The sequence below is a fragment of the Engystomops pustulosus genome, chromosome 1, assembly GCF_040894005.1.
Source record: "Engystomops pustulosus chromosome 1, aEngPut4.maternal, whole genome shotgun sequence".
Lineage (NCBI taxonomy): Eukaryota > Metazoa > Chordata > Amphibia > Anura > Leptodactylidae > Engystomops > Engystomops pustulosus.
Genome location: NC_092411.1, coordinates 97,058,959 through 97,073,085, shown reverse-complemented (window position 1 = coordinate 97,073,085; position 14,127 = coordinate 97,058,959). Strand labels below are relative to the sequence as shown.

Genomic DNA, 14,127 nt, shown 5'->3' with positions numbered 1-14,127 from the left:
CGCTAATACCCTGCAATGCATCAGTATTGCGGGGTATGATCATAAACAAGCAATCAGATGATTATTATTAGTTCCACCACCGTACATGAATAAGCAAAGTGAAAAAAATTGTTCTTCAATAAAAATAATTTTATAATGCCCATAAGCCCCATAAACATACAAAGATACATACAACGCAAAAAACCTCTAAATCATAACACAAACCCCACATATATAGCATCCCCTCATCCATAACAACTCGTAGATTTAAAAATCATTTTTTAACCCATTTGATGAACAATGCAGCAAAAATATTAAAAACCCACCAAAAATTGTGATTACCTATTTCTTCCCACAAAAATGCAATAAAAAGTAATAAAAAAAAAAAAAACATATGTACTCCGGAATGTGACAAAGTATGTTGCAAAGTACAACATGTCAAACAAAAAACAAACCATCAACCAGCTCTGTAGCCAAAAAAGTAAAAATGTTATGCCACTTGGAAGGCGGCAATGCAAGAATGATAGATTTTTCCCCACATTAGGGTTTTATTTGGCAAATTTAGTAAAATATAAGAAAAAATATTCATGCATGATATCCCCGTAATCGTATTGACCCATAGAATAAAGATACCATGATTATTAGGCTATAACGCCAATAAAAAATGTAAAAATCCAGTACAGATTTGATGCTTTTCTACCTAAAAAAAGTTAATACATTTTCAACAATAGGGGATACCAACCCCAAAATGGTAACACTGGAAAAAGCATCTCGTCCCTCAAAAAAATGCCCTCACATAGCGAAAATTTTATAGCCTATAAAAGGGGCCAATGAGAACTAAAATCCTGGCAGATGCAGGGCGCTCCTTCCCTTCTGCGCCTTGCTGTGTGCCCTTAAAACAAGTAACGGCCACATGTGGGGGATCTCTGCACTCGGGAGAAATTGCATAACAAATTGTGAGATGGGTTTTCTCATCTTTTGGAAATGTGTAAATTTTAGGGCTAAATGAACGTATGACCGATACAATAGGTCCATTCTAAATTTCACCTCCATTTTGATTCATTTACTATGGAGATCTCAAGGGGTTAACAATCTTCCTAAAATCTGTTTCTGATAGTTTGAGAGGGGCAGATTTGAAAATGGGTTGGTTATATAGGGTGTTTTGATGCTAAATATGTAAAATTCCATTCAAAACTGTATTTATCCCCAAAATGGTAAATTCTGAAAATACGGAAAATCGCTATTCTATTTGTAAGCCGCGTGACATGAAAATAAATTATCCAGACGTTTCAAAAATTATGAAAATATAAGTAGACATATGGGAAATGTTATTTAGCAACGTATTTAGGTGGTAAATCTGCCTGAAAACATGATTTAGAATTCCGACATTTTTTCAAAAAAATCATAATAATTTTTTTTTTTTTTTTTTGAAATAAACGCAAAACTTAGCAGCCAACATTTACCACTAAAATGAAGTACAGCATGTGGGGAAAAAACAATCTCAGAATCGCTTTGATAAGTATCTGAGTAAAGTTATAAGAATATAAAGCGATGCAAGTCAGAATACAAAAAAAGGGGCTGAGCCTTAAAGAGGTATTCTCGTCTCGGCATTCACATTCAGTTTCATTAATCTGCCATATATAAAAATTTCTTCAATTGGATGTTATTAAAAAAATGTTCCTGTGTGAAGATAATTTCTCATAAATGTAGTCATGTTGTCCCTTAGAAACGAGATAGCTTCCTCGGATACGACCACGTCACACTCTGGCAGCGGTGGCCAGACTTGCACTATAGGGTCCTGCCGGACCACCAGGATTCAGCAATCATTACCACAGGGTGGCTGTGCGACATGTAGTAACTCCCGGACATTTTATATACAATAACCTTTTGTTTCTTTGTGCAATCCCTCCAGCAGAGGTGGCCGTAACCGAGGAAGCCATCTCGTTTCTAAGGGACCATATCACTACATTTATGAGAAATTATCTTCACATAGGAACATTTTTTTTAATAACATCTAATTGAAGAAATGTTTATTAATGGCAGATTAATCAAACTGAATGTTAATGCCCAGACGAGAATACCCCTTTAAGCTATAAACTGACTGCGTCCTTGAGGGGTTAAAGGAAATCAGCCACTCAAAAAAAAATAACTAGAAACACTCTCCTATGATCCTCTTCATCTTGTTCCTGCCGCTGTCCTTCTCTTAGCTTAATTACAAAAAAACGTCTTGAGACGGCACAGAGAAGCCCATATCCGGACAACAAATGTGCTGACTTCAAATAACAATAAAAGTTAAGTTTTAATTGTAAAACACACTGTGGAGTAACCACTTAGTGCTCAACTCAAGAGGTGTGTTTAAATACACAGATGCCCTAGGCAGGGTGGCTTTCAGATATGAGATAGTTTTGAATTAGTCGCTATGTCAAAATGGCTGGGAGAGACCCCCTGTGGAAGGGGGGGGGGGTGTTGGAATAACGCATCAATAGCTAGTAGGAATAGCGCCAGTAGTATAGATATAAAAATATAAATGCAATGAGTTATTATCTTCTAAACCCATGCATTTTGTTTCTGTAGCATGAGATCGAAAGGATCCCAATCCTAAATAGGTGAAAGTCCATTAATGTGTAGTGCGCTAAGGCTGGGATGGGACTTTCACCTATTTAGCTGGATAAAACTCAGGGTTATATCCTAGTAGAGGAATAGGTCTCTCTGTATACGATTGGGATCCTTTCGATCTCATGCTACAGAAACCAATGCATGGGTTTAGAAGATAATAACTCATTGCATTTAGATTTTATATTTATACTATTTTATATTTATACTACTGGCGCTATTCCTACTAGCTATTAATACGCTATACTACAATTCCAACACCAACCCCCCTCCCTCCCACAGGGGGTCTCTCCCAGCTATTTTGACTTTGACATAGTTTTGAATTAGTCACTATGTCAATATCTCATATCTGAAAGCCACCCAGCCTAGGGCATCTGTGTTTTTAAACACACCTCTTGAGTTGAGCACTAAGTGGTTACTCCACAGTGTGTTTTACAATTTAAAATAACAATAAAAGTTCAGTTTTAGTCAGCACATTTGTCCAGATATGGGCTTCTCTGTGCCGTCTCAAGACGTTTTTTTTGCAGCTCGGAGTGTGGGGATAAGACGCGAAAGGCATGAATTCACATGTGCAAGGGGTGTGGATAATTAGTAGCCCAGAGCGCCGGACATCTCTCTTCTCAGGTTCTACATATGTCTCCTACACCTGGAGAATCAGTACTGCTCCTGCAACTAGTGTGGAAGCAGAAGAAAACTGCAGCGACGTATGAAGATATTGCTGCAGACTCCGTTCACCTGTTAAATGACGAAACTGATTCTAAAACCATTTCCAAACTGATATGATGCTGTTATAAATGCGGCCGTAATCTTTTATAGTCTTTTGGTATATGTATTTGTGCTGTTATTGCACACTTGGCAAGTATAAGATACAGTAACTCACTTGTAAACCTATGTACCATATTTAAGAAGCAATTTGGGCACAGATCTGTCGATCAGCATAATGTACTTGGTGACCAGCCCTCATTAAAGGACATCTACCACCACAATGAAGGATTGTAAACCAAGCATACTAACATGCTGGAGTGTGTCCCCTATGCATGATCTGCTTTTCTTTTAGCTTCTTATGTCCTGGTTTTTACAAAAAATAAATATTTTAAATTATGCAAATAATTATGAGGTGCTCCAAACTTCATAGGTTTCAATGAAGCCTAGAGCTCCGTCAGGCTCATTTGCATAGCTTATAAAGCCCTTTTTTTCGTAAAAACAAGAGCTTAAGAAGCTTGAGTGGATTCTGCCAGAAGGGGCACACACCAGTATATCAGTGTGCTTGGTTTACAATCCTTCATCCTGGTGGTATATGTCCTTCAAGCAGAGCCTGCCGTTTGTAGAGCAGCAGAAGCATGATACATTAAGGAATCTGTTTATTAACTGTGGTTTTCTGCTCTTTAGGCTCACGTGTACAGTGAAGGTGAAGACGTATACGATGTTATGTTGAACCAGGTAAGAAGAGCTTGTTCTGTAAACTAGTGTTCATTGCATTGTTCCTAAAAAGTCACACCTGCCTTACATCCATTTTTAATTTAAATTCTTGTACTGTAATATGATTTTGTGATTATATTTAAAAATAACTGCACTAGATGCACAAAATTTTTCTTAAGAGCCAAGTTATAAAAGATCAGATGAGGTTCGTGGCCTTTCTCGATCGAGTGAAAACCACTTCAAGATTCCTTACCTGTTTTAAAGAACCTGATATTTAAATTAACCCACCCAAAATAAATATTTCATTAAAATCTGATTAAAAAGCAATGATCTTATTCCTAAATTGTTCCGTTCCATGAATGCAAGGTATAAAATAAAAATCAGTTTGTAAACACTTATGCAACTCACTTGATATGAGTCCATCACACTAAACGAGTCCTGCATACTGCAATGTCCTGCATACTACTCGCGTTGCCCTGACTCCTTGTCCCTGATAGGTCTCACTGCCAAGACATGCAGCTATGTGGAACATTGAAATAGCTCTGTTACATCTGGACACTTAATGTCACGTGACCAGGGTGATAGCATGTAAAGTACTTAAAACCCAGTTACATACATGGGGTAGACATTGCAAATGTATCTGATCACATTATATCACAGCAGCCTCCATGGAGGATGGAGAGGAGTAGAAGTACATGGAGTCATGCTGTGATTTCATATGATCATATGTAGGGTAAAGGACCCAGTTAAGTGCTTACTGCTGAGAAGAGGCATGGGAGAATGGGAAATGTAGAAGGGAGGGGCCTGCCTAACTAGACATCACCTCTCTGATGCCAAGTAATAGAAGATTAAGTTGATTTATGGGTATGTGAAGGAAAACATTTTCAGCAAAAAAAAAGTTCTCACTTTAGTTAATAGGACTCTATGGGAACCTGTCACAAATGATAAATATATATATAAAAAAAATACAAATACAGCTTATGATAAAGGCTGTAATATTAACAAAGTTTGGTCAATTAGTTTGACCAGTCTGATTAGTCAACCGAAAGAAGTATTTACAAATTACTACAACACTGATCACAATAAAATTAAATACATAAGTCTGTAAAAAATCTTTTTGTTAGATTTCAGATTTTACAATGTGCTGCATTTGTGCAATATGTGGCAGTGAACTGTACATCTCTGCAATCCTTTTTATTATTTGAGCATTTAAATCTCTTTTTCAGCCTGTTACAAAGAAACTAACTAACTTTTCATATCAATACATGCAAACTGGAATTCACTGTGACCTAATTTTAAGTGTAAAGTAACGCTGCAGCCACTTGTATTATCGTTTACTCTATTAGGAGGGAACCCATGTGCATGTTGACATGCGGTCTTACATGTAGATATGTATACGTTTTTCACAATGTCAAACCCAAAAATTAACATTAGGAAGCACTTCGACAGCATTTTATGACTGACTGCTTCAGGGAGCAGGACTGGGAGCTTCAGAAAGCAAATTTGAAACTGTCCCACCAAAGGATGTCCATAAATGTGAAGCACCTCATTCAACAAGTGAGTAACTCCAGTGTTTATTCATGTATTATTATGATCGGTAATGATGTTTCCACGTAACTATTTCTCACAGATATAAATAGCTGTTATCCAGATGTCGCATTAACACGATGCTAGTACAGGCAGTTTTATTCCTTAAAAAAAAGCCTCATGCGTATTAATATGCATAGACCTTTCCCTGTATCTAGGGTACAATGAGGATGGCAGCACACACAACTCCTGGAGTAGCAACTGACTCCTCACACAAAGACACAGTTGGGGGTTTGCTGCCTTTCCTAGCTACACCTCTGCTTCTAAGTCTAATAGGCTTCCAAAGATGCAAATGTCTATCACTTAGACCTCTACAATCAAGTTGGGATTACATAGGAAATCCTTTGCCTATATCTAGAAAATTAGAATCCACGGTACATGTAAACATTTTTAGCCCAGCAGCTATGTGAAATTTTTTTGGCTACAGTGGCAGTGCCTACAAGATTAGTATGTTGGTTATATTTATTACTTATGGCACGAACTCAAGAAGGTTATAACCGCATCAACGGCTTAAAGAGGAGGTTCATTCAGCAAGTAGGCATCACATATATTCAGACAAACTAAGCTCTAAGGTAAACACACCTCCTAACTAACCTTATCATCTGATGGGCGATTGTAAATGTCATGCAGGGGAGGACACAAAGCAGAATACCAGCTCCCTATCATTGTATGCTATGGTAGCCATGAAGCTACCATGCTACAGCTGCTTGCCCCCCCCCCCTCCCCCCCATCCTCCTCCATGTTGTCAGACCACTCTAGTCCAAGCAGGAAGTGGCATTGCTGAGCAATGCTGCCACCTATTGGACAAAATAATTATCTATTTTCCAAATCTTAAGACTTAATTATTGAAGATTTTCAACAGCGCTTCCCACGGCCGGACGCTTAGCCACCGCTTTGGCCGATACAGTAGTAGGTACGCCCCTGCTGAGGAGCTCTGCTGCTGTTATGGAGGCTGCAGCTCCACTTGTTCTTTGTATGGGCAGTACCCAGACACAGCGCCTCCCTGACATGTTTCTCCTATAGTTGGGTCAAGGTGGGTGGAGCTTCCAAAAGGCATACCCCTTCTTGCAGATGCCTCGGTGCATTACAATCTGCAAATTCCTGAGCTGCAGCTGCTCCAGAGGAAAGTGTGACCTCATGAGATCAACCAGGGGACTGGGGGTATTCTGTCTGAACACTACAGTAAGAAGTAGTCACATTTGTTACAAATCTGTAAGAGACTGCTGATGAGACAAGACTTTGTCTGGAAATACTACAGCTTCTAAGTTTCTATTTTTTTGGACTATTTATTTTAAAATGAATTTAAACTTTAATTGTGAAAATCTGCACGTGTCCAGGTACATCTTAGGTTGTGTACCCATTGGAATGATACCCTTTGCCGGTCAGAACCCACAGACAGAGCACAGTGCAGTGGACGGTTCAGTGTTACTATTCTGCAGGGAAAGTGGGACTCCTTGTGTCATATTTCTGTGTGATGCAAGGGATCCTGTCCAATACACTGTTACTCGTTCCGTGGGATAGGACCTGAGCACATTCCCGTTTCCATGCACCAATTGTGTTTCTGTGAAGCCAACTACATTGCCACAAATTTCATACTGTTAATTAAAAATGCTCCTTATAAATGCTTAGAGGAGTATTTTTACTCCAGTATAGTAATTTTTTTTGTCGTTAAAGGGGCTGGCCACATTATCTCATGTTTTTGTAATGTGTGGGGGACAGGATATAAAGTAACTTAATAAAACAGTGGAGAACTTTAAATAGATGTATATTAAGTGAAGCCTCCTGTCATTTACCGCATCAGCCTGACCATAAAATTTTTTCAGATGGAAGGTCATGTGATCCCTGTCAATGTGCAATCGCACTGACAGAAGCTTATGACGGCATTCATGAATACAAGATCAAGGTCCTGGGGGGCTATTAATCATGGACATATACAGTACAGATTACATGACCCATTTTACAGTCAGGAATGTCTGGCTGATGAGTTAAAAGACGGGAGGCTTCACCTTACAGATCAAGAAAGCGGAGCAAGAAGTATTAATAGTTGTAAATTACCGATACCGAATATCTCTCACACTTACACAAACATTACCAAAAAAAACGAGGTAAAGTGGCCAACACCTTTTAAGTAACCTTCTTTTACTTTTTTTTATATCTTTGTATTCTATTTCACATCTGCAGGTGGAAACTCATCCCGAGCTTTGGGATGCCTCATCAGATGGGTATAGTGACCGCCAGGCAAGGGAGGACGCTTGGACAAACATCTTCCGCCACTTGTATCCTACCTGGGATGCGTTCACCACCAAAGACCAGGGGATCATTGGTAAGAATACTCACATTGATTCTGAAGAACATCATTTTAGTTGTAAGTGAAATTAACTGTAAAGTCCATCTTGTCTACAGTCTATGTCCACAGTCTATGGCTCCTGAAACCCAATAGTGTTCTTTAATGTGGTGGAATAAAACAAAACTTACAACTAAAATATTTCCTTCCATATAGAAAGGTTATGAATCATTTTGTCAAATCTTTAGGGTTTAATCATAAGTTTTGTATTTAAAATTACTGGTTAATAAATGATATTTAGAGTTTCTCTTTGTTTATTTTCAGAGAAGGACATCAAAAATAGATGGCGATCAGTGCGAGACCGATTCCGCAAAGAGATGTCGATGGAGGAAAAGAGTGGGACCTCTCCTTCCAAAAGAAAACCGTACCAATATATGCAGCTGCTGATGTTCCTCAGACAAGCCAGGCAGCCTCCGCAGTAAGCATTGCACTTCTAACATTACAGGGGCTCTCCTGAACAGCATGACATGTCAAACATGTACTGTTACATACTATGATGTGGTCTGATATAAAACAAATGATACAAATAAACTTTTTCCAAATCTGCTTTATTATCCTTTGTTTACACTGATAAGCGGTTCGCTCTAGGTTAGACCGGTTTCGCTTAATAATTCCGATCGCCTGTGTCTTTACGCTTTGCGTTGGCTCCTGTGACTTTTTGTTGGCTTTCAGTAAACAGCTGTACACAGAGCATGATCTTCATAGATGCACACATTCAGAGATATGAATGTATAATCAATTTATGACATGACGGTCTTATAAAGCATTCTACAGTCTGCTTTGCCCATCCATTGATGCTGAATGTGTCCATGGATGTTTTCTTTTGGATTCCATACTTTGTTTAACGCCGAAACTGACACAGAATTAGAAAATGTCGTGGATCGAGAACACTGTGTACACTAGTAAGTTTGACTTTTTTATGATTGTCTAGTTATCTTGGTGTACCTTTTAATATATCCAACCTTTCTAAAATCCGTAGTACTTTGTAATCTATCAGGGAAAAATGGCTCTCTCCACTTATGAGATTCTTCTCGCTTTCTTAATTGTTTAATCCCTGTGAATTTTTTTTTTGGATTGCATATTCATTGCTCCCATGGAATGATCAGTCTACAAATATCCATAAAAGTCTAAAGAGTGACAACGAGAGGAGGAAGCAGAGGAAGTCGGAGACACAGTTGCCAAGCTAAAAAATGTAGTCCTTTCTCCATAGACTTTTATGGGTAGCGTGTAATCTGATCTTTCATTGACGATGACTGTCAGTCTCCCCTCTGTATATGTGTTTTCACAGTATCTAAGTAAGCAGTTTAGAAGGGGAGATCGTCACGAGTCACAGAAGCTATATTCTTCGCTCTTTAGCCAACTGACTTTTGAAAACTTGTTTTTAATCAGAGGTAACTCTTTAGAACGGAGAGCCCCCACTAAGATAAAATTTGTAATGCTGTATACGGTGACCAGCAAGTTAACTTTTTCTGTTTTTTTTCCTGCAACAGAACTTCATCAGGACTGGACAAAGAAATGGGGATGCCACTGGCAAAGGAGAGCGAACCGCTTGAAGGATCTTCTGTGCCCATTGTTGTCGAAACTGAACAAGTGAATACAGACTTTGCTGTTGCTGGACAAAGTACTGAGCCGGTGCCCCCACCCCGTGTCCCACCATCAAAGACTGGGGGAAAATGTATTATCCGTAGCAGGGCCAAGATTACACAGGAGTTGGATGATGAAATTCTAGCCCTGCTGCGGAGGACATGGGCTGAGGATGATGCTGATGCCTTTAGCCGCACACTAGCTGATCGAATACGTTGGTTGCCTGAGCCAAGTCGGTCAAGGTTTATGGCTTATGTGCTTAGCTCTGTGGAGTATTTTCTCCCTCCTTTTTACCCACCTGAGGTTGACACGTTGGTGGCTAATCTTCGGATGGCGTGCACCCCACAATCAGGAAGTTCACAGTTCCAGTCACCCCAAAGTCAATAACTCTTAGTATGACTTTTGCCCTATCATGAATTTAACAACTTTAACTGTCTAATATCCTTTTTTTCCTATGACCCCCCCCCCCCTTTTTTTTTTTTTTTTTGTCTACCTGGTACTCTTCTTCCACAGACATGTGTTCCCTCCTCTGTTTCATACTGTAATATACCCACCCAAAACCCCTACCACCAAACATCCTTCCACCACTACCTCCCATAGCGGTTTATTTCATTCCTCCTCCCACTTTTTTTGTGTTTATTGCATATATATGAAATTTCTGTTGTATATGAGGATGGAGGTATGCATCCTCAGTGGGTGGGGAAAGTTTTTTTGTTTTCTTTTTGTAACTGAAACAAGTTTGGGGGCTATGTAATCTCTGTGGGTTGGCAGGTTTGTTGGGGGATTGTTTTTTGTTTGAAACATTTTTATCTATAGGGACACTCAACCTGAAGTTGTATGTGTATTTGCTGTACTGTTGGGTGCATGCGGTTGTGTATAGGCAGACTTTTTGTAGGGTTATGGTGATGCTGACTGTAAAGCAGTCTGTTCATTAACCTTTTGGAAGCCCAAATGTATGCACAGTGGTCACTTCAGGTTTAGTAGTCCTTGAAATAAAAATGCTTATTACTTTTGGGTTTCTTATGGGGCGGGTGGGTAGCTTTTGTTATTGTGGGGTATTTTTACAGTAAATTGAAAAGTTTACAGGGGAGGGTGGGTGTTTTTTTTATGTTATGTGAAAAATATTTATTTTATGGTTTAATGAATAATTTTAAGTAAAAAAAAAGTGTCTGTCTTATTTTATCTTAAATAGTCCATCATGATAATTAGTAATTTAACAATATAAAAAAACATTGCTCCATTTTGTTTACACTTTGCTAAAGGCCTTACAGGAAAAAGAAATGATAAAGCAACAACATATTCCACAGTACTTTACAGATCATGGGGTACAAAATATATTGTTGGCTTCTGGGGTTTGTCCAGCTTTGAAATTATTCTTCACATGGAATATTCAAACATGTACATTGACCTAGAAATGTGATCATTGTACATATAACTTGCATATTTACCACATCTATATGAAAGAGAATAGAAGTTGGTTTCCTAAATGCCCATTATGGTGCCAAACCTTATAAAACACTTAAGTCCACTTTGATTTTCTTAATTTTTTTTTTACTGATGGTTTTATATTCATTTTATTATGGTTACTTTAATGTGAACTCTGCTTTTAACCATTATATACACTCTTGTATATACTGAGAAAAAGGAAAACAAAATGTCCCCTAGAAACCATACTCAAGTGTTCAGCTGAGTGACCACCTGAAAATGGACCCTGGGCTTGCAGGATTTACATTCTGTTGTGTGCCGCCGGAAACAGGATCCATTGTTGCTTCTAATAGCTATGTTGTTTAGAAAATAATCTCTTAAAATTATGCAAATGAGCCTCAGGGGCTCCTGTATATGTCACAGAAGCCGCTTCTATCTCCTTTGTCGGCTAATTATTCATGCCTCCATTTGACTCTTTGGCTGGTTAAGGGAGAAAGCGGGGATAAACGCTAAATTGAGTTGTGAATAGTAAGCAGTCTACAGAGCCAGAAGCGGCTGATGTGAGGTAGACAGGAGCCCATGAGGCTTATTTGCATAATTTTTAAGACCGTTTTCTCAAACTAAGCTATTAGAATCCATTTCTATTTTGCTTCTGTGTCAGGAGGCAGCCGCCAGAATGTAAGTGTACTTGGTTTAGAAGCACTGCATCCATGTGGTAGATTTCCCTGTATGTAATGTAGAGCTAATGTGCAAATGACTATGTATATGTAGGGTCAGAGGCTGAATAAATTAAGAAGCTGGGGAACAAAAGAAATTAAAGAAATCAAGTTTTATCCTTAATCTGTTTTTAATTTACGGTGTAGAAAGCAGTAGAAAAGCCCTTCACTCATTAACATTTTAAAATTTGATTTTAGAAGGCCATGGATAACAAATATAAGAATATTATCAGTCGGTGTCTGGATCTTTCAGGAAGTGTCCTTGGTTTAGATTCAAGATTCTCTTATTTTCATCAGGGACTACAAAAGTTAGATCTTTAAAGAGGGCCTGTCACCCTAAAAAACTCCCTAGTAGCTGCTTACTAAAGTAAGCAGCTCCTAGCACTACCCAAGATGTAGCAGTGTGAAACTGCTAGCTTTATCTGAACCTTCCGATAAAGCAAGCAAACACTGCAGTGCCATACCCTCAGAACGCTGGACCGAGCTTACAGTAGTCTGGCGTATTCATGAGGGGGCGTTCCGAGGAGGCGGTCCGAGGAGGCAATGACTGCTGGCCTATAATGTGGGAGGGGCAGTCCAGGGGAGTAGCAGCACCTCAGACTGCCCCCTCATGAATACATTGGACCGCTGGGAGGTTGGTCCTATGTTCTGAGGCTATGGCGCTGCGGTGTTTGCTAATGTATCGGAGGGTTCTACATATAGCTAGAATATAACAGTGCTACGTCTGAGGTAACGTTAGGAGCTGTCATTCACACTTCAATATGAACATCCTTTCAAGAGGCACTCATTGCCGAAAATGAGCTCTTGCCTCGGAAGGAGCACAGATCCTTTTTCCAAGGAGATTTTTTCCAGCTAGCCAAGAAAACAATAGGGTGAATAGGTGATAAAAAATTTAGAAATCAATGTAAAATAGAAAAGAATAGAGTGCACCAAAAAAGGTGTTTTATATTAAAATTTCCATCTAAACCTCATCAGGAAAGCCATCCTCAAAATGAACATAACTGGAAGTCAGTATACTTATACAAAAAATGTGAAAAAATCTACATTTGATCAGTTGTCCAAGTTTTAATTTTTTAAATTTTGTTTTAATAGAGTCTGGCATTGGGACTGTAGTCCCTTGTTAGCGGCCATTTGTGAGTGACTCTTGCATGCTGGTGCAGTCGACTTGCGCACGGCTGTGAGCATGAGCTCATAGAAGTATATGGTTACAAGTGCTAGTCGTTCAAACAACGGCCTGCACACAGCCCCATTATACATTTGTATGCATGAGGCATATATATATATATATATATATATATATATATATATATATAATGAAAACTGCATACAACATTTATCTACCACTACTGTCTAATGGGAAAGTTATTCTTAAAATGAAACTGTCACTACATATACAGCCAGTGACAGGTTCCTATAGAGCCCTATTAACGGATACCCTTATTTTAGCCAAATATTGTTTTGCTTACATCTACCTAAATCAACCTTTTATCTTCTATTACCTGGCATCAAAGAGGGCATGTCCTGCTCATCCGACCCTTCCCATTTAATACTCTTCGTGCCGTATGCCTCCCTACTGGTCATAATTCATGTCATGTGACCAGAGTGACATAATCTCTGGTCCTTTAGCCTCTTAACCCCTACGGGACTCAGCCTCTTTTGGCCTTAAGGACGCGGTCCCATTTTTCAAATCTGACCTGTGTCACTATAAGTGGTTATAGCTTTGAAACGCTATGAGATATCCAGGGGATTTTGAGATTGTTTTCTCGTGACACATTGTGCTTCAAATTAGTTTAAAAATTTGGATGAAATCTTATGTGTTTAGTTATGAAAACTAAATTTGGTAAAAATTTGGAAAAATTCTTTATTTTCAATGTTCTAAATTCTTTTGATGCAGATAGTCATAGCACCCAAATAAATTCATAACTTACATTTCCCAAATGTCTGCTTTATGTTGCCATGGTTTTTTAAGATTCCACATATTTTACTAGAATTGTTATGAGGCTCAGAATTTGGGTGCCATTTTTCACATTTTTTGTAAAATCACCAAAACCCATATTTAGATGGACCTGCTCAACTTCTAATTGACACTGAGAGGCCTAAATAATAGCGAGACTCAAAAATTACTCCATTATGGAAACTACACCCCTCAACGTATGAAAAACCACTTTTAAGAAGTTTGTTAACCCTTGAGGTGTTTTATAGGGGTTAAAACAAAATGGAGGTGCAGTCTGCAAATTGTAATATTTTTTCACAATACACTCATTTTGGGTGGAAAATTAAACATTCCTCCCAAGTAAACTGATACCCCATATGTGGTGGTAACTTGCTGTATGGGCACACGGCCGGGCATAGGAGGAAAGGAGGCGCCATCCAGACCAGATCTGCATTGTCACATTCTACAGGCTATAATTTTTTTTTTATTTTTTTTTAATGTGGACCTATAGGGGCTTATTTCTTTTG

At 38.7% G+C, this 14,127-nt stretch overlaps 1 protein-coding gene across 2 annotated transcripts in view; it reads left to right on the top strand.

The window, feature by feature from the left end:
- PARP2 (poly(ADP-ribose) polymerase 2) overlaps window positions 1–14,127 on the top strand; it is a 62,230-nt gene that overhangs the window by 32,246 nt on the left and 15,857 nt on the right. For both annotated transcript variants that reach the window (XM_072149385.1, XM_072149378.1), the window contains exon 7: window positions 3,982–4,032. In XM_072149385.1, the coding sequence (XP_072005486.1) occupies window positions 3,982–4,032 (51 nt within the window). The remainder of the gene's footprint in view (window positions 1–3,981; window positions 4,033–14,127) is intronic.